Consider the following 27,236-nt stretch of genomic DNA (forward strand, 5'->3'; position numbering starts at 1 on the left):
GTGATGAAGTGCTGCAAGAGGCTCATGAGGTACACCAACTCCTGTCTAGGGAGTTACCAAGATCCGATCCAGTTTGCCTACTGCAACAACAAGTCAAGAAAAGATGCCATTTCATTTCAGTCTTTCACTCAGCTCTGAAACATTTGGACAACAATGATGCGTACATCAGGATGCTCTTCATTAACTACAGTGGAGCATTCAACACTGCCACCCCCTGAAACCCATCACTAAGCTCCAAGACCTAGGCCTCAATATCTCCCTGTGCAACTAGATCCTCTATTTCCTCACTTGCAGGCCAGGTCAGTATGGACTGGCAACAACATCTTCTCCCCAGTCACCATCAGCACAGGTACACCTATTTTACTCACTTGATACCAATGACTGTGGGGCTGACTACAGCTTGAATGCCATATTTCAGTTCTCTGATGAAACCAATGTTGTTGGCTGAATTAAAGGTGGTGATGAATCAGCGTATAGGAGGAAGACTGAAATCCTGCTTGAGCGGTGCAACAACTTCTCACTCAACTTCAGCAAAACCAATGAGCTGGTTATCGACTACGGGAGGAAGAAACTGGAGGTCCATGAGCCAGTTCTCGTTAGGGCATCAGAGGGTCAGTAACTTCAAGTTCCTTGGCGTTACCACAGTAGAGCATATGTCCTGGGTCCAGCATGTATGTGCCATTACTAAAAGGCATGGTAGTTCCTCAACTTCCTTAAAAATTTTCCACAGATAAGACATGTTGCCAAAAACTTCTATAGATGCACACGGGAGTATTCTAACTAGTTAGATCACAGCCTATATGGAAACACCAGTGCCCAGAAACAGGGAAGTCGACAGAAAGTGGTGGACATAGCTCAATTTATCACAGGCAAAGCCCTCACCACCACTGAGCATATTTAAATGGAGCACTGCTGCACAAAAGTAGCATCCATTATCAAAAAACCAGCCTCTTCCCACACCACTATGTTCACACACAGTTACTACCTTACAACCATCAAGTTTCTGAACTGGAATGGATAACTTCACTCACCACAGCTCTGAACTTAATCTGCAATCTACAGACTTGCTTTCGATGACTCTACAGCTCACGTCCTCCGTATTATTTTATGTCTTCTTTTGCACGTTGGTTATTTGCCAGTATTTGCTTAAGTACTGTTTTTCATAAATTCTTTTAAGGAAAAAAAATTATTAAAAAAATATTATCAATCTTTCCCCCCTCCCCTTTCTTACTTTTTTCTTCTTTTTTTCTGTTTTTCATAAATTCTTATGTTTTCTTTACTTTCCTGTAAATGTCCACAAGAAAATAAATCTCAAGGCAAAAATGCATGTTTTTTGATAATAAATTTTGCTTTTACTTTGAAAGGATGAAGTTAAAAGATGTCTCAAGGCCCAGACAAATTGATTTATAATCATTTTCAAGGGTACTTGCCAGATTGCCTTGAGTAGTTCAACTCGCAAAAGACATCCTTGATTTTTTTTCCCTCATCACTGAATAAAGTAGTAAATAAGTGAGGTATTTGTGATTAAGAGAGCTTAAGTGACTTGGCATAGGGGAACAATACAGCAAACTCCTTTCCACATGGGGAGGACATTTGAAAATAAAATTGCTTGTTGACTTCTGCAAGATCATTCTTTACAAACTGGTACACTGACTATGCATTACCACAACAATTCTCATGTTACAGGATGCAGAATTCAACTTGAAGCACAGGAGACAATCCGAGTAATTTGTATCAGTCGGATTGTCTTCCGTGTTTCCAGCTGAGCGCAATACAGAAATTACTTAATTCACCAGCTAATGTAAATTATAGAGACATTTTTCATTTACAACACTGCAATTTTTCTAAAGAAGCAAAGAACAAATTCTTTTTCTCCTTTCACATTACATCATCTAAACTGCAGAAAACTAGGAATAATACCAGTGTAAATGTAACAGTATAATTTCAAAAACTGTAGATACTTTGAAGGATGCTCCTTAAGAATTTATGGTTTGGTAATTACCAGAGGATTAAACATATTAAGTTTTTTCCCCACAATCTTGCTGCTCTTTTTTGAATATACTAAATGAATTCCAGCTAATTTGATAAGAGAGTTCTCCCAGGAACATGGCAGGTGTCATTCATCGATGTAAGTCGAAGTATTGAATAGTACGAGTTATGTGCTGCTTGTTAGAGATCCTACAACCTGCCTTGATGCATTGCAACCTGAATTAGAGACCAAAAGATACTAGTTAATAAAAACTAAACCCATCAGAAGATTAAACTCCAATTAAACCTACACCAAATAATTTTTCCTTGAGCATATACTCAAACATATGATGCCACCATTTTACCTTGAACATTAACAAACTTCTGAATTTTACTTATTTTATGGATAAATGAACTGACTTTGTGTAGAATACAGAGAAAGCATGATAAACACACAAAGATAAGGGCTGCTGCCACCAAGTCAATACCCATATTCTCCCAACACAGGTCTCCAAATATATTTTCAGCAAATCTTTTAATTCAAAAGCAAAACTGTTTGAATAATATTTTCCTCAACAGGCTTACTGTCCAAAGGACTGCACATTACTAAACTCTGTGAAAGCACAAGACTACCAATAGGAAGACAGAGATAGCTGCTCAGTTTTGTTCACTACCCAATCCAACCTAATTAAACAAATGAGAGATAAAACTTGAGGCCAATTTTTTTTTAAATCTTGAGGATTTCTTTTCCCCTGATTTTCTAAAGCAAACAAGCCCTGTGCACTCTGGAAGTCCAGAACACTAATAAATAAAATATAGCCAACAAGCAACATTCACTACAAATCAAAACGACAACCTCTTAGAAACTAGTTAAATTCTCTTTCAAGACAATACAGCCATCTTTCTACATGGATTGCATCCAATTCCTTTAATACCATGATAGTCTCAATTGTATTCCCTTTAAACTGATGCTTTTCTCTTGCTCTCCCACTTGGGAGTCTTCCCCCATATCCAGATAGTTCCAAGCTCTGAAGCTAAAAATCACATTATTTTCATCTGCGCGTTCTTCAAGGTTTCATACCCCTTTGCATCCAAGAAGCAAAAAAAAAGCCACACTACCAGTACCATAAATGCCTTCAATAAAGTTCTTTGTTTTGTAATCCATCCTCACAAAGGTCTCTTAATCCAGAAAGCTGAGCAGTATCTGACAGTAGTAGTACTCCTCTCTGTGTTCAATAGACCCTTGTGATAGAGAAAGAAAATCCTGTTCTATAGGCTCTAAGGTGCTGAAGATGATAAGTGGGGCTGTTTATGATGGATTTGACATTCCAAGTTCTGAAGCAGAGGTTTCTTCTGCATGATTTCTTTTAACATGGGATTCTCATTGAACATAAACTTCAAATAGGCTTGACAGACCAAGGTCATGAATCAGAATTATCATCACCGGCATGTGCCGTGAAATTTGTTAACTTAGCAGCAGCACAATGCAATACATAACAACATAGAAAGAAAAAAAAAGTAAATCAATTATAGTAAGTATATGTATATTAAATAGCTAGGTTAAAAATAGCACCAAAAGTGAGGTGGTGTTCATGGGTTCAATGTCCATTTAGGAATTGTGTAGCAGAGGGAAAGAAGCTGTTCCTGAATCGCTAAGTGTGTACCTTCAGGCTTCTGTACCTCCTTCCTGACAGTAACAGTGTGAAGAGGGCATGTCCTGGGTGGTGGGGATCCTTAATGATGGAAGCCACCCTCCGAAGGCTCCGCTCCTTGAAGATGTCTTGGATACTATGGAAGCTGGCAGCCATACTAGAGCTGACTAACTTAACAACTGTAATGTGCTGTAAGGTTTCACTGCTAATGTAATAGCCTCTCTGTAATCTTTCACTGCTAAGATAACGGTTTCGCTGTAGCAGCGAAGTTTGGGTTATGACTAGAGATAACGGGGGCTTTGGAATGTGCACTAGCCAATGAGCGGGATGTTGTTCTTTTTTGTGGGGCTGAGAGCAGAGAGAAGATGCAATTGAAGAGAGTTGGTAGATCGCTGGACAGAGTGGACTTGGAGTGAGGGTCCAAGGGTCGGCTACGCTCGGAGGAGGTCGACGGGGAACAAATGAACAGAACCACGAGCTCAATGAGAATAGGCCCTTTTCTTTTTTTTGTTTCTTTACTAACCATATAGTCAAATTAAGAGTTATAAAGCTCAATCGTTTAATTGTATATTGTGTACCGTTGGTTATTTCATGCTACTGATTTGTCACGGGGACACATCATACAGAATCCACCCAAACAAGATTTCTTAAGTTTGGCTGGGCTGAGGGCTGTTTTCCCCTAGTCGAACTGAGAGTTACACAACTTTCTGTAGCTTCTTTCAATCCTGTGCAGTAGCCACCCCCCTAGACAGCACTGCAGACTTTCAGAATGCCCTCCATATTACATCTGTAGAAGTTTGAATGTTTTAGGTGAAAAGCTCCTAATGAAATACAGCCACGGTCTTGCCTTCTTTATAGCTGCATCGGTATGTTGGGACCAGGTTAGGTCTTCAGAGATCTTGACACTCAGGAACTTGAAATTGCTCCCTCTCTCCACTTGTGATCCCTCTATGAGGATTGGCTCATGTTCTCTTGTCTTAGCCTTCCTGAAGTCCACAATCAGCTCTTTCATCTTACTGACATTAAGTGCAAGGTTACTGCTGTGACACCACTCACCCAGCTGGTACATCTTGCTCCTGCACACCCTCTCATCTCCATCTGATGTTCTACTAACAATGACTGTATCATCTACAAATTTAAAGATGGCATTTGAGTTATACCTAGCCACACGGTCGTGGGTATAGAGGGAGTAGAGCACTGAAGTTCATATCCCTGAAGTGTGCCAGTGTTGATCGTCAGCAAAGAAGAGATATTATCATCAAGCTGCACAGATTATGGTCCTCTGGTTAGGAATGTGAAGATCCAATTGCAGAAGGAGGTACAGAGGCCAAAGTTCTGTAGCTTATCGATCAGCTATCGAAATAGCATCTGCCGTAGTAGATCTATTGTGGTGATATGCAAACTGCAGTAGTTGGTTCTAGCCATGACCAACTTCTCAAAGCATTTCATCACCCTATATGTGAGTGCTATAGGGTGTATAGAACAAATGTGAGTGCTATAGACTGGATTGACTAGGCTTATACTCACTAGAATTTAGAAGATTGAGGGGGGATCTTATTGAAAAGTATAAAATTCTAAAGGGATTGGACAGGCTAGATGCAGGAAGATTGTTTCCGATGTTGGGGAAGTCCAGAACGAGGGGTCACAGTTTAAGGATAAAGGGGAAGCCTTTTAGGACCGAGATGAGGAAAAACTTCTTCACACAGAGAGTGGTGAATCTGTGGAATTCTCTGCCACAGGAAACAGTTGAGGCCGGTTCACTGACTATATTTAAGAGAAAGTTAGATAAGGCCCTTGTGGCTAAAGGGATCAGGGGGTATGGAGAGAAAGCAGGTACAGGGTTCTGAGTTGGATGATCAGCCATGATCATACTGAATGGCGGTGCAGGCTCGAAGGGCCGAATGGCCTACTCCTGCACCTATTTTCTATGTTTCTATGCTACTGGACGATAGTCATTAAGACAGCTCACACTATTCTTCCAAGGCACAGGTATAATTGTTGCCTTTTCGACCATAGCAGTGAGAGGTTGAAAATGACCACAGTGGTAAGGACCCCCTCAACAAAAGAACACCTGTCTCTGTTCATGGACATTAACATACACACTTGGGATACAGCTTTATACAGTATATGGCAGCATTCAAGATATACAACATTAACAGAATCATCCATTATTCAGGTTACTTCCCCAACTAATTTAATTAAATTAGCAGAGAAGGATTTCTCCATCCCAGGTGTATACTGACTGTCACTACTAATCACTTTGGGAAATAATTACAACATAATTACTCTAGATAATTTGGGATTAAAGGACAGGGACAATGATACAGTAAACACAAACAATGTTGTCATTTTGAATTCTTGCACACCATTGGATTTATATAAAGTTTTGATGTGATTTATGACAGTAAGACATAGCAGAATCAGGATATTTTGCTCATCAAATCTGCTCTGCCATTCCATCATGGCTGATTTATTATCCCTCACAACATCATTTTGCTGCCTTCACTCTGTAACCTTTGATGCACAGACTAATCAGGAACCTAACAACCGCAGCTTTAAATATACTCTCTGACTTGGCCTCCACAGCTGTCCGTGGCAACAAATTCCGCAGATTCACTACCCTTGGGCTAAAGGAATTCCTCCTTATCTTTCTTCTAAATGGATGTCCCTCTTCTGTGAGGCTGTGCCCACTGGTCCTAGACTCCCATATTATAGGAAACATCTTCTCCACATCCATTCTATCTCAGCCTTTCAAGTTTTGATTCTGTACAGTATTTAGCTAAATAGTAAATAATTTCATGGCTTGCTGAGCAGTTAAATAAAATTGTTTAGGGGTCAGGAGTTTCTCCATAGTATAGACCAGAGGCTGCCATGCCAGGAATATAATTAGACCTTGACACATTTACCCAAGGCTCTACATTAGAGACTTTCATGCCAACTCTGTGAGGGAATGTTAATACAAGAGCATTAAAAGAAAGTATTACAACAGGAAGCAAGGTAGGAGAGAAGTTCAGAGAACAAGTTCCAGATCTTTAGATCCAGGCAACATATTGCAAAGCAACCAATGGTGAGGTTGAGAGGTAGACCACACAGCCAAGCAGCTAGGGGAATGTAAGTATGGGACTTTAAAACCTCAAATCAAACTTTTAACTCTTTCTCTGGATGGACATTAAAAATAATACAAGACTTCAGGATGCAGAGAATGGCAAACATATTAAAAGTACCTGAACAGTTAAAAATGAGCTAAGCAAAACTTACAGCTTAAAACCAAAGTATTTCTATTTTAGCCAAAGGGTCAAATACTCTCACCTCATGACAAATATGATTAAGCAAACATTTCAGCAACTGGGAACTGGTTTCCAAGTCACAAACTTTGAGAACTGACATCAGATTAGAAAAATACTCTTGACATTTGTTGGAAGCACTTGAACAACTTATGTATTTTTTTCTAATCTGTATTTTTCATTTTCACTGGATAACCACCAATATGCTTACCACTCTACAACAGATGCCATAGCACACCTGACACACCTAGAAAACAAGGACACTTGTGTCAGAATGCTGCCTCCGGATTTCAGTTTAGAATTCAGCACTATTGGTGAACAAACTCCTGCTCCTTGGTCTACAAAAACACCTGGGCTTCCTAACCAACCGACCTTACACTACACAGCCAAACACCTGAGGAATCACATTGACAAGTTCGCTGATGATGCGATAGTGGTGGGGCTCATCACCAACAACGATGAGAAGGCCCCACACACAGAGGAGATGGAAGAGCTTGAGGCCTGGTGCCTGGCAAATAACCTCTTCCTCAATGTCACCAAGTCAAAGACTGTTTAAATAATCTTGGATTTCTTGGTATGAAGCTATAAATATTAGATTCTAACAAACACTACCATAATCTGACCACACTGAGCAGGAGTTATCATGATCTTCTGGTGATCCATCTGGATCAAACCTCATCTCCATTTACATCATTAGTGAAGAAGTAAAAGCCTGAGTCAGACAATATTATTGACATGAAGCAGAGAGACCAAGCATTAACATTTTTATAGGCATTTAAGTCTAATTAAGTTATTACCAGTCTAATTAATTTATTTTATTGCTGTCTCTGAAGTTGATCGGGACATGTAAGGTGTCGTTAAATGGCATTGCTCATGTCTCTCAATCAGTGCTCTCAGCACTCTGATTTATTTTGAAATTTAGAGTGGTCTTCCACCACATACGTACCTACACAAAAACAGCTGGTACGTTTATTTCTGTGTTATACTCCTGTGAAGGTAATGATGGTACAGGTGGTGGAGCAGTAGTGAAGAGAGCAGTAGATGAAAGACAGAAGGGGACAGTGTGGAAGAGTGGTACTGAATATTCCGACCTCTGCATGTCTTGGTAGTTGATTATTGGATGCCATCTGACAGCATGATATATACTTAAGAGTGTGTGTGCTTGTGTGCGTGCATGCATGCACATGTGCCCATGTTTGGGCACTGGATACGTCAGTAAATTGGTAGGAAAATAAAAGTTCAACTGAGAAATATTATGTTAATAATTGTAATTATCCTTTTATAAACACGCGCATACGTATGTGCATGCACACACACGCATACACACACACACACACACACACACAGTATTACTATGATGGTAAATTTCATTCTGCACATCAATATTCTAGCTCTTTAGATTAAACAACAGGAGAGTGTCACCCAGCTGCTTCTCTCTACACTGAAACTAAAACCCATTCCTTTACCTGGCTGGCAGAATTATAAACTTGGGCCATAGCCAGAAGCTTTATATGGAGTCATAGAACAATACAGCACTGAAATAGGCCCTTTGGCCCATCTAGTCCATACTGAACCATTAATCTGCCTAGTCCCATTGATCTGCACCTGGACCATAGGCTTTCCATCCATGTACTTATCCTATGAAATCAAACCTACATCTACCACTTTTACTGGCAACTTGTCCACAATCTCACAACCCCCTGAGAGAAGTAATGCCCCCTTAAACATTTCACCTTTCACCCTTAACCCACGACCATTAGTTCTAATCCCCCCCCCCCCCAATATCAGTGGAAAAAGCCTGCTATAATTTTGTATACCGCGATCAAATCTCCCCTCATTCTATCTAACCTTTCTCTATAACTCAGGTCCTCAAATCCCAGCAACATCCTTGTAAATTTTCTCTGCACTCTTTCAATCTTATTGATATCCTTCATGAACAACTTTGTCAAATACCTTCAGCTGTTTAGCTTCCTTGAATTAAACTACTAAATAGTATGTTCCAGTGGTTTCTGGTGCAGCAGTATTCAAGTTAAATGCTGTTGCTTAAAGGCTGTCAAACAGTTCGTGATTTGATTAGAATTCAACCACTACCACTTACGTAACTTATTTGATAGGAAACGCTGGACATTGAGCAGGGTTAAATTGGCACATATTATCAAACAAGTTTTAAACAGTGCCAAATGATTTTGTACTAGTAAAATTGCAGATCAGTTTAGCTTTGAGGTGCCAAGAACCACCGCGTTGTGGGCTACATTGTCATGTCTTGCCAATCACAATAGATATCTTCATTCCAGCTGGGTTACATGTGCAGTACAGTTCAAGGGTAGCACATATTCAGCAGTTTTGTTTGTTCATGTGCCTCCATCATCAATTTCCTCTCATGCTTCATAAGGCAACAATTCCCTGCTGGGCCTTTTCCTGGCAATCTGTCATCAAAGCTGAGCCCGACATGGTCACATCTATCTTCCAGCAGGTGGTGCTCCACTGTGATCTGTGCACAGGTTTCAGCCATTGTTCCTTTCCATACATCTGGCCACCAAAGAACAAAACCTCTATAATACCGTCCATTACTATCACAATCAACTTTTGCTTATCTGAGAAGCTTTTAAGGGCACATTATTATTAAAAGTAATGGGGGGTAGTGTGAGTGTGTGTGTGTGTGTGTGTGTGTGTGTGTGTGTGTGTGTGTGTGTGTGTGTGTGTGTGTGTGTGTGTGTGTGTGTGTGTGTGTGTGTGTGTGTGTGTGTGTGTGTGTGTGTGTGTGTGTGTGAGACAGAGAATGAGAGAATTAGAGAGAGAGAGAGAATGAAAGGATGAGAGATTGTATGTATGAACTTTGACTGCTTTTTGTCCCAACAAAGGAATTTTTATTTTCTTCTCACGCAACATTCCAGCAATATCCTATACTTAACCAGAAAGCTCCCATTAGAAATATTACTCAACAGTTGCAACTTCCCCTTCTTCCCCCACGATGCTTTTTCTTAAATAAGTGAACATTTTTTTTAATATCAGCAGACTGCTGGAATCTCAAACTTGCTGAGACATGCTTCTGTTTATCGACTGCATAGTTTGTTCTTGTACTCATGTGCGAAGGATGACAGTACCGCCTAGCAACCCCCAATTTAATCCAAGACAAATCTCGAAGACAATTTACAATGACCAATTAACCTACTAACCGGTAAAACTTTAGACTGTGGGAGGAAACCGGAGCATGCGGTCACAGGGAGAATGTACAAACTCCCTAAAGACAGCGGCTGGAATTAAACCTGGGTTGCTGATATTGCAAAGCGTTGTGCTAACCATTACACTACTGTGCTGTAGATAATATGAAGAATAAAGTTACTGAAATTTTGGTTAATATGTGTGCACCAAAAAAAACACACATATTTGTTATTTTACTGTTTAGAAAGGTCAAACATGACCTGAGATGAAAGTAGAAAAAATAACAGTATGGAGGCAGATCCTTCCAAACTAACATGAAAACACATTGCTGACAAAAAGTAGGTGGAGTTTCTCCTCTATACAGATAAAGTTCCAAATAAATTTAAATGATTACTTTAAAATTTGTGTACATGGGCAGACCCACAATTATCTGGAATCCATTCACATTTATTGATAGGTTAAATATTAAAAGTGGTGTCAACTTGCAATGTTGAGCTACAAATGTGTACTGGAGCCTTATGGATCAGCAGCCAGAGTTCTGGACCAGTGATGTGGATATGCAAGTTTGAATCCCACTATAGCAGCTGGGGTCTTTTAAAGTAATTCACTAATGCGCAAGTTTAAAAAATAACTCAGAAATGGTAGCAACAAAACCACTGGATTATCATTAAAAAAAAATGTCCTTCTGGTTCATTGAGGACGGCAGAGAAGGAAACTGATAGTCCTTACCCGGTTGGCTGAAACATGATTCCTGGATTAAATGTGGAGAGAATCTTAATAGGACAAATGATAAATGCTACTGTCAGCAGCCTCGGCATGCATTGAGTTAAACGTACCAAAAACTATAGGTGGAAAATTTCTTCTGTTATCCAAGCCAAAGCTGAGAATTAATTAGTTCAAATTTAAAGTTCTGAACTTGGTTCCAAAAATTTTTCCAAACCGTGGTGCCCTACTTCCATTGTGTAAATTGTAGATCCCAAAATATCATTTTCTGCAAAAGCTGTACCCATTATTTTGGAAGGTCTAAACACTCTCTACTAGCACACTGGTCTCCTGCTTGGCTGATTTATACAAATTAACACAATAGGAAGTAACTCTGTTATATAGTTTCGTCTTCCGGTAAGGTGGTTGCAGTGGCTTCTATAGGTGTATTGGCTTTTTAAAAATGTCCAATTTTTATATTTACAATCACAAGACCCTGCTGGACATTAAGGACAAAAGTACTGCAAATCTACCTCATCACCCAGTTGCTTGCTGGCAGAGAAAGTGAAGGAGCTGGACTTGGTGCAGACTGTGATGCTGCATGCAACAGGGAAGTGGTGTGCGAAGGAGGTGCGTCTTAGTCGCTTTTTTTATGATCGCAATACCCTTGGTGGTTGGGATGCTGCAAGTCACTTTTTTTTAATATTATTTCTGTTTTTACACTATTTTAATTGATATTTTTAATATATACATTTACTGCAATTGATTTAGTCATTTATTTCTATATTATCATGTATTGCATTGTACTGCTGCTGTTAAGTTAATAAATTTCACCGCATATGCTGGTGATAATAAACCTGATTCTGAAGTCTAATTCATTGGTTTTCGGGCAGACAGCGGGGAAGCTGCATGGCCTTGGTTGTAGTGAGGACTAGGCCTCAGCATGGTGTCGCCACACAGTGGGAAACCATCAGAGTCAGGCGCTTCACCAGTGCCGGAGGCGGTATGGCACGTGCCCATGTTGAACTTGGTGCTGCCCCCTGTGTTCACTCAGCAGAAGACAAGCTGTACTGTGATCAACTGCAGACTGCTGTAACATTCATGGACTCAGGGGCAGACAGACAGACAGTGAGTGAGTGAGTGAGTGTGAGTGTGAGTGTGAGTGTGAGTGTGAGTGTGTGTGTGTCTGTGTCTGTGTCTGTGTGTGTTATGTATGCCTGTTAGTATTGTCTTTTGCACCTTGGCCCGGAGTTATGCTGTTTTGTTTGGCTGTATTCATGGGTTTTCAATTATGGTTGAATGACAATCAAACTTGAACTGTCTCGCCTGCAACTTGGCCACAATTTTTAAAGCTCATCCCACAATTTATATCAGGCCTTACCTATATGTCAACCACATGCTAGTGAGAAAATTATGCCAGAAGAACCAATCTGGAAATTGCTTCTTTGCAGAAAACTAGATGCAATATAATCATGACATACAGAATGAAGGTGAAGCACCTCTGCAAGACCATTAGCTGCAATAATGCCAGGCAATCTGCAAGTACAGCTCCTAAGCAATCACTGACTGACCACCAATTTTAAGAAACATCAAAGTACTCCCAGTTTTCATTCATGGTTTATAAGATTGGAAATTCATTATTTCAGGTATTCAATGCCTTAATTAAACTGTTCTCCAGAATAAACCAGAAGTTAAGTTCATAGTTCTTCAAAAATAACATTAAGTATATCACAATTGTAGCACACTAACCTTCATTTAATTGAACACCCCAATAACTAAAATGTACCATTTCTGAATGTGGAGATTGTATTACAACCACAAAACTCCCCACTTATTTTACATTTCCACACCTACAAATAGTCATATTTAAGCACTATTTATGCAAATCGAAAAACATCCTCAAGCAAAAAGATAACCCAGGAATTACAAGGAACCTCAAGTTGCTAGCCAATGTGCTAGAGTTAGCTTTGCTAAAACATCTTGCCCTTCACCTTCCTGTGAGTTCCTGATGTTGCTGCATTTGTGAATTAATTGCCCATTACACACGCCATGGAAAGTCAGGTCTATTTATAGTACAAGTACCCTTTAAACAAGGTGATAATTGTTAATGGGCACCAAATAGGCTTTCGCCCAAAAAGTGGGAACTGTATATTGTATTTTTTTGTTTCAGATTTTCAATTTTTCCGCAATTTAAGGTGATTTTTTTCTATTCCCTCTTTTACCTTAGGATTTTTGTACCTTGCATTTCTCCGTCTGTTTTTAATTTGCCACCGAATTCATCTGCTCTCTTTCACATTCTTTTCACCTCCTGTGTTTGTTTCTCAGTCCATTAATCTCATTGGTTAAGGTGATATATATTTTCCCACTGCTCCCCAGAGGGCCCGATGCCTTTGTTGCTATCAACCAATTCACATTTCCAGTAATTTTGGGGACAAAACTCTTAAAACCTAACCATGCAAAAACCAATTGATGTCTTAAAGTAATGAAGTAGGATAAACTCCACTCCAGCAACACTTGTACTTTTATTCCTAAAAACAGATTTTTAAAGTTGCCCTTTATTAACATTTCAAATGTAACACAATTATAACGTCAGCTGAAAGTAGTTGCAAAATCTAGCGCAAAGGCAGAAGTTCAAGTACAAACCTGCAGCTGTACAGGTCCTTCTGCCGGCTGATGCTGGCTGGTTATCGAAGGTTGCCAGTGTTGAGAAGGGATGTGACTGGCGGCAGATGTTTCTTGATGCATTTGATGCTGGATAACCACGTCCTGTTGCATGTTTAGATGTTGCTGTACCTGTTGGGGAACGGTTGGCCTTGGAACAGGAGGTGAATCTCTCTGGTGCAGACCGGAGTTCCCAAAAGACGTCAACAGCTGGTCCTGATAAACATCCTCAGTATCCATCCTAGTCAAGGGATGCGTCTGACACTGTGGAAGTGGATTTCCCTGTAACGGTGAAATGACCGTTGGTTTCCTTTGAGTTGATGCATTAGAAATTCTCATTTTAGACACTGAGCTGGTTGTTATTGGCACATCAGTTTGAACAGAGGACATACTTGAAGGACTGAAATTTCCCTGAGTGTTTACAGAATGCATAGGCGATAAAATCTTTTGTTTAGCAGGACTGTTGGGACTGAGCATATGATGTACTGGTTCTTGGTTGGTCCCTGCTGGCACTGTGAACGCATCACTCCCTGGGAAGCATGTCATGCCCTGCGATGGTTGATGAGTTGAAAGTATTGTAGTAGATGGCAAGTTGTTGCCATTAGCCAGGTTGTTATTAGGATAGGAATACTGAGGGGTAAACTGGCTTGAGTTGTTGACAGAACAAGTAGTCATTTCTCGTGAAGAGCTTGAGTAGCTGACGTTGTGATGTACACCGCCATGGCTGGCACTACTGGTGAATCGAATAGGATGTACGGGATTCACAGTGGCGGCCGGCTGGCTGAACTGCTGCACTGCGGCAGGGTGCTGAGTGGATGAGCTAACTGTAGTAGTTGGTTGACCAATGCGAGTCATGTGAGATGAAGGCGACCCATGGACCCCCATGAACTGATTGCCTTGACTTAGAGTTTTCTGTCCTGTAGTGAAATGGTTAAGAGTCTGCTGGGGCTGCATCGACTCAGCTTGCTGCTGCTGTTGGTTCGACTGAGGCAAAGCAAAATCATGGTGCGTTAAAAACGGCGTCATCTGCTGCATGGACTGTGAATGTCCTTGCAAGCTATGGAATGGCGATCCATTTTGATTTGAAATAGGGCTTTGGTGACCCCACATTGGACTTCCATCGACAAACGACTGTGCACTATTCTCACTATGGGCAGAAGGAAAGAGCCCATTTGTCTGATTTTGATGATCGGGTGAACAATGATATTGGGAATGTGGAGACAATACACTAGTCTCATTACCGCTACCCACCAGATTAAATGGCTGGTTCACGTGATGAAGTTTTAATGAATCAAATGTCTGTAATTGTTCAAAGTTAATTTTGTCTGGTGTCTGTGTCTCTGGTACATGATGCAATGGCTCAACTTGCAAAGGTTCAAAATCTGCACTTAGGTTTAGTTCATCAACCAACGAAACTGGTCCAGGTTGTGAAAATCCATCGTCTGTCAATCCGTCCAGTCCTCCACCAAACAAATTGGCATCATCCAAGAAGTCCATGATGGGGTCAGTCATCTTGTTGCATTTACTGCTCAGCAGTATTCAACACTTTGTTCCAAATGTGCTCACTGCAGCGGGTACTGATACTTAAACTGTTCAACAACTAATCCATTCCATGTCACTTTCTATCCACTTAAGTCAAGCAGACATCTCTGTAATGCAACACACAGAAAGTTCCTTAAAAGTAAAGAAAATATAAATTAAATAATGCACTTACTTATTTTATATTGCATGAGAACATAGGCAATATCACACACAAAATACACTCTATCAGCTTAACTAACATGGCGTGGAAGAAAGGATAAGTCAATGCAGTCTTCATGACCCAAAACAGGTAGGTGAGTTCACATATTACAGTCCCATTTCAATGCATCCATTCCCATCCCACACAGTCAAGAACCTGTACAGGCCAGCAGAGGTGTACTCACAAACATAAAATACTGGATATCTAAAATAGAAACAGAAAAAACTGGAATTACTTAGCTGTCTAGGCTACGTCAGGGCAGTGAGTTAATATTTAGGGCAATCTGTTTCTCCACAGATGATGTCAGACCAGAGTTTTACTACATTTTCTTTTTATGCACTTGCTGACTTATAAGGTACAAGATTAGCCCATATATATTAGGATAACACAGGGTAATAGTATTCGAAGTTTGCAACAGATCTATACAATCATTCCCGTGACCTGAAATCAAGACAACACAAATACTTAAATGCAGTGTAACTTAATGATGTGGGTGAGTGCAAATTATGTAAGAGATAACATTTGTAAAATCTTTAAAATAAATCTAACTTACCCACATAAATGTTATTTTTAAATGAAACAAAATCACTGCGGATGCACAACAGAAAAATAGGTTACCACTCTGGATATCGATCCCAGCTTTAAAAAATCCAAACTCTAACATTAGTATGTATTCTTTTCTTTACGAGTAGTCAAATAAGGTTGTCCACATTTCAAATTCTTTTTTGTTATTTGCTCTGCATTTGTACAAAGTGTACATTGAGTCAGTGGAAACTCGACACTGGGAGATCTGGCAAAAGTACCATCCATGGCAGACAGATCCACAGTCGTTGTCTTTCAATGTCTGCAAATTTACAAGCACTAATGATTGAAACCCACCGTGATAATGAAGGAAGGCACCATGCTTCTTCCTGAAAGACAGTGTAGCTTTAAGAGCACTCTTCATCATCCAGTTGTCTAACCAGTAATTCAATATAAATTTTCCTTCAATGTTTGCACCACAGGAAATAAGTAACTATTGAGACAGCCTAAATTGCTTGGTGTGAGAGATGTAATAGCAAAGGGATCTAAGAGCATCAAACATGCCGGGAGGTGGGAAGGTACAGAAGTAAAGGTGGAACCAACATAGTTATTTATGACTTAAGTGTCAGTAATAAAACGGACAATTTTTTTTTGGGGGGGGAGTGTCTGAAATTGGAAAACAACAGGTGAAAATAAAACTCAAGGAATTTTTTCCCTGAGGATCACCATGCTCCAGTGTTAAAATAAATGATGGACTCGATTCTCTCAACCAAAATGAACACATGGGGAGAAGTGCACTCAAATCTGAACTCTACTTTGCAGTTCCCAGAATTGCTGAAAATAGGCACTTCATCCACAGAAAATACAATCTATTTTTCATACAGCTGGATATTTGAGCATATTGCAGGCTGGCTCACTTAATATGCTGAACTTCTCTGGCCTACAACCTGATCCCTTTGAACCCAGTCCTCCCCAGTGCAACAAGACCACATCATCTTTCAAGAGTGGTTCTCATTGTTAATGTTAGTACCTTGCATATCTCAGTACACAGATGCTGTCACATTTTATGCTTAAAAAAAAAAGCAAAAAAACTTTTGTAAACAAGATAGATACAAAAAGGGCAAAAAAGTGCTATTTGGAACTTCTCTAGGCTACTTTGACTATATTTTTCTCAGCTTTACCCAGACATGATCTTCCTGAAAAGCCTAAACATCACCTGACAATCTGTCTGATTTGCCGATGTGTACACAGGCAGTAGAGGGGAACTACTTTGTCAGAGCAGCTTGAATAAAATATAAATTTGTGCTGTATAAACAGTGCTTGTATAGATGTAACATGTAACTAAGGCTTAAATTGGGAACAGTTAAGGTTAAAATGTTAATAACACTTAATATTAAAACTGATGCTTTAATATTAAATAATATTAACTTTGCGGTCTCCGAGACAATTCCACGTGGCTGTGAGCAAAAGGCCAGGAGACCCATGATCGACTCCAACTCTCGGCAATCAAAGCGCCGAGGAAGATTGAAATCATCGAGGCGGGTGCAGAGGGCGAGTGTTCAGCACCATCTACCGGCCTCTTGCTTGCTGCTGCCAGAGGAGTGTGACTGCCTGTGATGGTCTTACTCTCCCTCCCTGTAACCAAGTGAAGGTCCTTGCGTTTTCTCTCCCTGCCCTCCCTCGATGGTGCCAGAGGAAGGTTTAATCAATGCGGTCTGTGGATCGTGGACTCTAACTCACATATGATGAGCTTCTAGTCGCTCCCATTTTTGTTGCTACTTTGGGCAACTTTGAATCAGGGTGGCCTGCAGATAACGAACTGAATATGCCTTTTGATTTTGTGTTTTATATTCTGTGTTTTCACTCATTTTTTTGTTACCATTTGTGCAATTTGTTTCTTTACGTGGGGGGGATGGGGTTGACGTAATTTTTGTTTAAACAGGTCCCATGGTTCATCTTGGTTCTGTGGCTGTCTGTGAGAGAAGATGAATCTCAGAGTTGGGTATTGCATACATGCTTTGATAATAAATGTACTTTGACTTTCATGTCAAACCAATACAGATAACAGAATAAAAACAGAAATGCTTGAAATACTCAGCAAGTTAGACAGCATCTGTGGCAAAAGAAATCACCCTGATATTTCAGATGAAAGGTCCTTCAAATGTTCAATGCTGGATTATATCCATTAGCAGGCCCAGGGAAATTCAAGCTAATGGACAATCCTCCAACGTACAGAATCTTTAACAGAACTTCTCAGGGTGTATTTACAAAATTGATGTATGCTCCTCTTCTAAGAGCCATAGTAATAATAAAGGTCTGCTGGACAATAAAGAGGAATTATGAATTATTTAGAAACACAAGTGAATCTGTTTGAGCAGTATGTATCAAAACATCTGTTATATGATGGGGGAAGGCTTGATAAAAGGAAATTAGAATCTATGGAAGCCTGAGAATATTTGCATGAAAGTAATCCGGAATAAAAATTGGACAAGAAGCATACAAGTCTCATTCCATTCCAGATGGTACCTTGGATCATGACTTCAGTACTTTCTCATGGAAGTTCTGCACCAAGTCTAATGCAGACATAACCTTATATTGGCCGCACAGGTTACTTTGTCAAGCACTAAGCTGACGGAGATCTACCTGAACAATGAGATTTCTCCTTGGAAAATTAGATTCCAATCTTCAAGTTGGATACACTTCAGTACTAGATGATGTTCATTTCAACTCTTAACTTCGTTGGATGCACAACAGCACCCAACATTAACCAAACAGTTCAAGTTCAATTGTACAACTAAATTCCCTCAAGCTCACTGGGTCTGCCTATTATAAATAATGCGGTACATACTATAGAGAGGTACCATTTCTAAAGACATGTCAGAAATGAGGCCAAATTATACAATTTGCAACTACCATCAAGACAATCATGAGTAATAGTGATCGTCAACAAATCACTGCACCTGGTTTAATATATTGTGGGTGTCACTGTCAGAGGTACCGCAGTGGCCAGAAATCAGTGGAAAGTTTACTTCCTGCCTTTACTCAGCATAAAACTGCAATGTACAAGTTAGTACTCCAGCACATATTCTGCATAACTGCCAGAGAGCATAGGAGCTGTAATCTACAGAACAAAGCCATTTCCTATCTCCACTCCTGACTGACCAACAGACATACTTACAAGAGACAGTGTCATCCTACAGCACCGCAGCGCAGCAACAAGCCCTTTGGTCCATTTAGTCTGTGCCAACCTGTTATTCTGCCTCGTCCCATTGGCCTGCACTTGGAGCACAGCCCTCCATACCCCTCCCATCCACGTACCGATCAAAACTTTTCTTCAATTTGAACACCTGATAATATGCTAACATTCAGAAAAAAGGACAGGAGATCAGACAATCCAAGTTAGTTAAATTGGCTTCTATGGGCTTATCACGTTGTAACCTCAACCCTGACCTTGTCCTGGCTGTGTGCATCCACTATCAAAACCAAAGATCCCGGTTCCACAAGTTAGATTGCTCCACCACTGCAATTTTCCACTCCACAGAATTCTCAACTTCTTAGCAAGGATCCATAAACATCTATGGAACTTATAGGATTTAGGACCATGAAACAAGCGGAAAGGTTTAAGATACCTTTAAACACCTTTTTCCATTAGTTTTTGTTTAAATTTCAGTTCATATTTCCTCAGAAAATATATGTGCATTGGGGGTAAAGTAAAAAAATTAGTCAAGAAATACACAAATAGCATCTACTAATTACACAAGCATTTCCAGTGCTGTCTCATTTTCTTCAATCTTCCATCCTGATAAACAGTTAAAAATAAACTGCCACTAAACGAAACAAAGAGAGGTAATTTCACTCAGAGGTGTAAATCACGTGCAATATCGTCATGAATTTCAACTAATTATACTTAAATAATAAAAAAAAATGGATCAAATTTGCAATTGCCATTGAGCTACAAAACTGCCACCATATACTGTGTATGGTTTGTAGTAACTTCAATAAATTTGTCAGATTTTGAAAAGAAAGGGTCAATGTACAAATTGGCCTCAAGTTTGATGCAAGTATGTAATATCCTGTAATACTAATCAATATTTTACAAAAAACTGCGACATCCAAGTTAAAATTTTCTGTGATTTTCATAAGCATATAGAATTGCATGCGGGTCCTCCCTGAATTACAAAAGCTAAACTCGTATACAACCCTTGGACGAGTGTTTGGAAGACAGGTGGGATAGATAGCATGGATTTGCTGGTGACTGTGGGACCACAGGTACACCACACCCCACCTTACCCGAACAACTGGAAGTTGGGTTGAGCTGAGCAGACTCAAGTCACTCACTGAGACAGCGAGGTTGATGATGAACACTCCTCCTGCACCTGCTTGCTCTCCAGTCATAGCTATTCTGTGATCCTCTCCCGCACACTGTTTTTGTCTATTTGCGATTTATGAACACCAGGTTATCAAGAGTTCTCAGCAAGATCCCTGTGGTAACCTCTGTAATTGACTAGTAAACACATCAAGAAAATTAAGTCAAATGTCAAGATTAAAATCTTCCCTCTCTTTTCTAACTATTTTCTCACCCTGTCTTAGTTTCCCCTACTGTACCTTAATTAACTGATTCAAAATCACCCTCCTTTTTAGCTTTACATATATTAAAGGTTTTGCATCTCATCAGGAAGAAAAATACATTCTTCACCTAACATCCTGCTCTGAATTAACATCTTCCAGCAGGGTGATGGACAAGAACATTTTATGTTTGAGTTAGGAGCAGCAACAAGTCTGACAAGTGGGCACACCAAGTTAGTCTGTTCCAACAAACTGCAAACCACTCTACTAGGCGTTTACTGTATTGTCCAATAGGATCAGATTCATTCATGGAGCAGACTTCAGATGGAGCCCGAGTTACTAACACTTGGAAGCAAATTGCCTGCCTGTTTACAACTAAATTCAAAAGCCTTTATTTTCATTATGTGTGGCTGCAGGTTCAAGTGAGTTTTTGAATTTCATCTGGTTCAGGAATCACAAAGTCACTCTTATATCACTGCTGCTTTAGTTTGGATTCTGAGAGACTGGCGCCTGAGCAAGCTCCTGGAATTTGCACGACTAATACCGGCTCCCTTATCCCCACAGCAGACCTGCATTCACACACAAGAACCACAGCCAACGTTTCACATGTCAGAATTGGAAATGTTCCACTCTGCTGACGTAAACAGCTTCTCTGCTGCTGTGCAGGGAAAGCTGAAGATGTTACGAAATGCAGTCAGTTGTGTGCTTCCCAATGAATAGAAATTCTGGATAGATCAGAAAATGAGTGAACAGGGTACATGCACAAATAATGGAATTGCTTCCAGGGTTAAAATGAGGTAATTAATTACCAGTCCCAGAATGGGGATAAATTGGGCATTTTTTGTTATTAATCTTTCACAGGGTGTGAATGTTTTTTGCCAGGCTGGCAGTTGCTGCCCATTCAAGCTCCTGTGTTCTTCAGGCCATCTCTCCATGCTCTGAGATTCCTCTCAGAGTCAGAAAGAGGAATTCATTTGGGGCATGTATTGTTTTCGGAACAGAAGAAAGATAGAAAGTTGCTGCAGGCCCTTTTAGTGGCAAGTAAGAAATCAATTACCAGAAAGTGACTAAATCCAGTATCACCTACTTTAGAAGACTGGCATGAAATTATTTTGGAAATATTTAAAATGAAAAAGATGACTTACTCCCTGCGAATTCAAAAAGAAAAATTTTATCAAATTTGGAATAAATGGATTGAATTTATAACCCCAATACGAGCAGACTTTAGATGACTCTCCTAATGGTTCATACTGCTTTCCTCATTAACATAGTAATAGTGTTAACATAAGCTCCCTTGGTTCGAATGTTCACTGCTTTATTTCTGGAAAACATGGAATCAACACAAGAAAAGAAAAAGATTTAGGAAAAATTGTTAAAATGCAGTAAACAAGTACACAGGAATTGGGTAAGTATGTTTATGGGTAGGAGCAAACATGAACGTGTTAAGATACAAACACCTACGATGGAAGTTTTATAGAGTTACACACATTATTTTGGACAAGAAAGAAATGGACGAGAAGAGATACATAGAAATTATTATTCAACCACTATTATTACATTTTTTTAATGACTATTATTATTTAGTTTAATAGTGTGTAATTACAATTGCACATAAATATTTATTTAAGTGCCTAATTATTTTTCTTTTAATATCATCTCAGTGTGTATTTGTGAATGTATAAATATATATAGATTTATACACATACAAAAAATAGAAAAGGTTTTATATGTAAAAAAAGTTTGTGTAATACTTGTGAATATCTTGTCCAAATAAAAATTAAATTAAAAAAGAGGAATTCACAGGTACTCTACTTGGTGAAGCAATGCAGTTATAAATATGACATGCCAAGTTTTCCTTCTCAAGTATAATAGTAGACTATTTATGATAATCTGACTGCCTGCCATCACTTCGACTCACATCAATTTTAAAAAGAAAATTTCACGAACTTGAAATCTTAATGACTTCAAATTCATTGGTAGCCACCGCAACCATGCTCTTAACACTTGGCATATTTTAACTGGCCAATGTAGAATCATAGCTATAATATTAGAAACAGGCCCTTCATCTCCTCAGGTCCATGCTAACCATCAATAACACATTCACATTTACAAGACCTTGGTCTATAGACTTCTAAGCCTAGGAATTTCAATAGTCATGCAGATAGCCAATTGTCGTGCCTCCGCCATCTACTCACTGCATCCTAGATTCCAACCACTAAGACCGGAAAAAGATACATAATTTTTATCCCCCCTGATTCTCTTCTGATGCCCTCTGAATATCTTACCCTCCCCTTACCCAAACCTGTGCCCTATAGTTTTCCACTATCAGGAAAAGTTTTCTACTCTCCAGAGAGGGTGCAGAGAAAATTTGCTGGTGATTCCCAAGGTTCCTCCAAGGAACACAAGTGTCTCTCCGCACAACTGCAAGGCACATCCCAGACAGCATTCTGGTGAATTTCCTCTGTACCCTCTCCAGAGCAATCAGTGACAAATAAAATAAATTCTGGTGAATCAGTGAGATAATATTTGAGTACAATAAAAGAAAAGCTCACTCCAATTATATAGGGTCCAATTGTATAAGGATGTGTGCTTGGACCACTGCTCTACTCTCCCTACACACATGACTGACAGGTCAAATGCCATCTGTAAATTTTCTACCAGCAGCATGGTTGTTGGCAGAATCTCAGATGGTGGCAAGGAGACAGGCAGGAGGTCAGCTGTGGAAAGGGTGTGCAGTTTCAAGCTCCTGAGCCCAACACATTGACACAATCATGAAGGCGGCTTATGAGCATTTCTACTTCACTAGAAGTTTGATGAGGTTTGGTATTTCCAGAGGAAAACCACAACAATCAGTCTCTGGTACTGAGTCTGGCTCTGAGGCTCAGAAGGAAAGGTAAAAGAGACGCCCACCTTATTGCTAGGTGTGTACAGGAAGGATTCCTGACACAATATATGGCCAACTAGGGGAGTGCCATACAGGATCTAGTACTTGGCAATGAATCTGGCCAGGTAACAGATCTCTTAGTTGGTGAGCATTTCAGAGACAGTGACCACTACTCCCTCACCTTTACCATTGCCTTGAATTGGACAGCAGCTGACAGTATGGTAAAGTATTTAATTGGAAGAGGGCAAATTATAATACTATTAAGCAGAAACTTGGGAGTATAAATTGGGAACGGATGTTCTCAGGGAAATGTACAATGGAAATGCGGAGGTTGTTTAAGGGGCACTTGCATGCAGTTCTGGATAATTTTATCCCACTGAGGCACAGAAAGGATGGTAGGGAGAAGTAACCATTGGTTAATAAGAGAAGTGGAAGATCTAGTCAAGAGGAAGAAGCAAGCATACTTAGGGTTTAGGAAGCATGGATCAGGCAGGGCTTTTGAGAGCTATAAGATAATCAGGAAGGAGCTTAAGGGACTTAGGAGAGCTAGAGGAGACATGTGAAGCCTTGATGAGTGGAATTAAGGAAAATCCCAAGGTGTTATACACACTTGTGAAGAACAGGAGGATGACGAGAATAAGGGTAGCATCAAACAGGGATCTACAAGGAAATGTGCTGGTGTCAGAGGAGCTAGGGGAGGTCCTTGTGAATACTTTGCTTCGATATTCACCAGTGAGAGGGACCTTGACAAATGTGACAACAGCCTTAGAACAGACTAATATGCTGGAACATCTCAAGGTTAAGAAAGAGAATGTGCTGAAACAAAAATTCATTAGGATAGATAATTCCCCGGGACCAGACAGGATGCATCACAAGTTACTACAGGAAGTGAAGGAACAGAGTACAGTGCCTTTGGTGATGATCTTTGCATCCTCATTGGCCACAGGAGTGGTAACAGAAGATTGGAGGCTAGCAAATGGCACTTCTTGGTTCAAGAAAGTAAATAGGGTTAATCCTGGGAATTATAGACCTGTGAGTCTTCAATTATTGGTCAGGATTCTTACAAACAGTATTTACATGCATGTGGAGAACCATAGTCTGATAGGAGATGGAAGGGTAGCTTAGTTAGATGCCGATGACATGAAAGTTGGTAGCGTTGTGCAAAGTGTAGAAGGTTGTCTGCGGTTACAATGGGACACTGATTGGATGCAGAGGTGAGCTGAGAAACTGGAGATGGAGTTCGATCTGAAATGACCAAACGTGAAGGCAGGATACAAGGTTAATGGCAAGATTTTTAGCAGTTTTTATGAACAAAGGGGTCTACATCCATAGATCCTTCAAAGTTGCTTACAAGTTAATAAGACATATGGAGTGTTGACTTTCATTAGTCAGGGGACTGAGCTGAAGAGCCACAAAGTAAAGTTACATCCTTGCAAGACTCTGTTTAGACCACACTTGGAATAATGTATTGCATTTCATTATAGGAAGGATATGGAAGCTTTAGAGAGGGTACAGGGGAGATTTACCAGAATGTTACCTGGATTAGAGAGCATGTATTATCAGTAAAGGTTTGAGTGAGCTAGGTTATTTCCCTTTGGAGCGCAGAATGATGAGAGGTGACTTGACAGAGGTGTACAAGATGATAAGAGGCATAGATAGATTGGATAGACAGCACTTATTTCTAGAGCCACAAAGCCTATTATGAAAGGGCATAATTTAAATGTGATTGGAGGAAAGTATGGGGGAGGAAAGATCAGTTATTTTTTAATTATACATGGAGTGGTAAATGAACTGCCAGGGATGGTGATAGGGGCAGATACGTTTTGGATATTTAGCAGACTCTTAGATGGGCACACAGATGAAAGAAAAATAGAGATCTATATGGGAGGGGAGGGTTGGATTGATCTTGGAATAGGTTAAAAGGTCAGCACAATACTGTGGGCCGAAGGGTCTATATTATGCTATGCTGCACTATCCTACGTCCCAAAGACTTGCAAAATTTCTATAGATGTACAATGAAGAGCATTCCGGAATGAAGCTCCCAATGTGCAGAACAAAAGAGGTTGCAGAGAGCTGCAAATTCCACCAGTGCCAGCACGGGCACAGCCCTTTCCACTGCCGAGGACATTTTCAAGAGGTGGTGCCTCGAGGAGGAGGCATCCATCATTAAAGACCCTCACCACCCAGGACATGCCCTCTTCTCAATACAATGGCTGGGGAGGAGGTAGAGGAGCCTGAATATCCAAACAACAATCTTGGAACAATTTCTTCCCCTCTGCCAGATTCCTCAACGATCCCTGAACACCCTTCCACTCCTGCACATTTATTGTTTAGTAACATCATAAATCTTATGTATTGCAATATACTGCCACCGCAAAAACAATAAATTTCACAATACGTCAGCGATAATAAACTAGATAATAAACTGCACCAGAAATGCTGTGTGCAGAGTTGGTCTCCCCACAAAATGAAAGAAACCCTTACGACAGAGGGATTGCACCAGATTAAGTCCTGGCAGGGTGGGTGTGTCAGATAACAACACAGCCTACACTCCCTGTAATTAAGAGAGAGGCAATTTCATTGCCATTTACAAACATAAAATCACCAACTTCGCAGAATCAATGTAGTGTTGATGTTTCTTCAGACTAGAGATTCTAGAATCAGGGATCATAGCCAGATTCGGGGTGCCACAGTAGCACGGCAGTTCACAGTTCAATTCTGGTGTCATCTGTAAGCATTCCTCCCCATGGAATGCATGGGTTTTCTCCTGGTGCACCGGTTCCCTCCCACAATCCAAAGATGCACCGGTAGGTTAATTAGTTACTGTAAATTTTGCCGTGATTAGGCTAGAGTTAAATCAGGGGTTGCCGTGCGGTGCAGCTCGAAGGCCCAGAAGGGCCTTTTCCATGCTGTGTCTCAATAAATAAATTAAAGTAAGGAGCTGACACTTCAACTGAGATGAGAAGAGAGTGAATGCCTGGAATTCCCCACCCGAGGTGGTTGTAGGCAGTCAGTTGCCAAGTATATTTAAAACAGGCTTTTGACAGATTTAAGGGTTATCAACTCAATGCAGGAAAGTGACACCAAAGTAAAAGATCAGTCATGACCTTATTGAGAGGCAGAGCAGGTGTGAGAGGCCAAATAGCTTACACCTCTGCCATTACTTATTTTTGATGTTCAGCACAGATAAACCCAAGGGTGAAAGTGGGAATAATTCACTCAGGGAATATATTGACTCTAGAGTAGCACCTCCAGAAAGACATAAAAACTGCCAATTCTCAAGTGCAGACGACATTCCTGCACAAAAACAAAATCAGAAAATGATCCGACTAGGGAAGGGAAGATTGGAGGAAGAAACCATTTACCAGATTTATAATTTATTGATTTGTCTTCCACTGTTCATTAACAATTGCAATGAAATGTTACAAGCAAAGGCTGAGTTTCCATTTCAGAATTAGGTTTAACTAGCATATGTTGTGAATTTGCTGTTTTAAAACACCAGTACATTACAATATATAAAAATCTACTAATTTAAATAAGTATATGTATTTGGGTTATGGGGCGTCAAGGGAGGGGTAGCACCTCTAGTAAAGGATCTTGTCATGTCCATTCTGGGGCAGCTCACTCACCTTTGGTCCCCACCAGACATTCAGTCCTCACCTGTGACTCCAAGTAGCTGCGTGCATGTGTCAGTGGCCACATCTCGGTACACTACTTTGACGGACGGGCTAAACCGGGTAAGGCCAGCCTGCGGCCTCATATCCCGTTGCCATAGGGACATGCCTGTCCTAGCAGATGAAGTCTGGGAGGATGAGATCCACAGTGAGATCCAATGGCTAGGAAGGCGATCCCACAACGCTCCGCAAAGAGCGAAAGGCATGACAAGGCACAGAAGATGTCAGGGTCATCCACTGCAAACAAGGGAGACCTCAGTTTGTGATACTTGTTTATACCACTGTACCTGGAGTTCTGAGGTTGAGAAAGTGGAACTGCCCAGTAAATACAACACTTAATTAAATATGTACTGAGAAAAAAGAGCGGAACTAAAAATAGTGAGGTAGTGAGTTCACTGTTCATTCAGAAATCTGTTGGGG

At 40.2% G+C, this 27,236-nt stretch overlaps 1 protein-coding gene across 8 annotated transcripts in view; it reads right to left on the reverse strand.

Annotated features, from left to right (window-relative positions):
* chd9 (chromodomain helicase DNA binding protein 9) overlaps positions 1-27,236 on the reverse strand; it is a 268,861-nt gene that overhangs the window by 176,298 nt on the left and 65,327 nt on the right. For 6 of the 8 annotated variants that reach the window (XM_073070007.1, XM_073070017.1, XM_073070011.1 and 3 more), the window contains one exon: positions 13,412-15,103. In XM_073070007.1, the coding sequence (XP_072926108.1) occupies positions 13,412-14,941 (1,530 nt within the window). In that variant the 5' untranslated portion in view covers positions 14,942-15,103. The remainder of the gene's footprint in view (positions 1-13,411; positions 15,104-27,236) is intronic. The other 2 variants (XM_073070009.1, XM_073070008.1) reach the window with 1 other exon arrangement.

This window comes from Hemitrygon akajei, chromosome 17 (genome assembly GCF_048418815.1).
Source record: "Hemitrygon akajei chromosome 17, sHemAka1.3, whole genome shotgun sequence".
Classification (NCBI taxonomy): Eukaryota; Metazoa; Chordata; class Chondrichthyes; order Myliobatiformes; family Dasyatidae; genus Hemitrygon; species Hemitrygon akajei.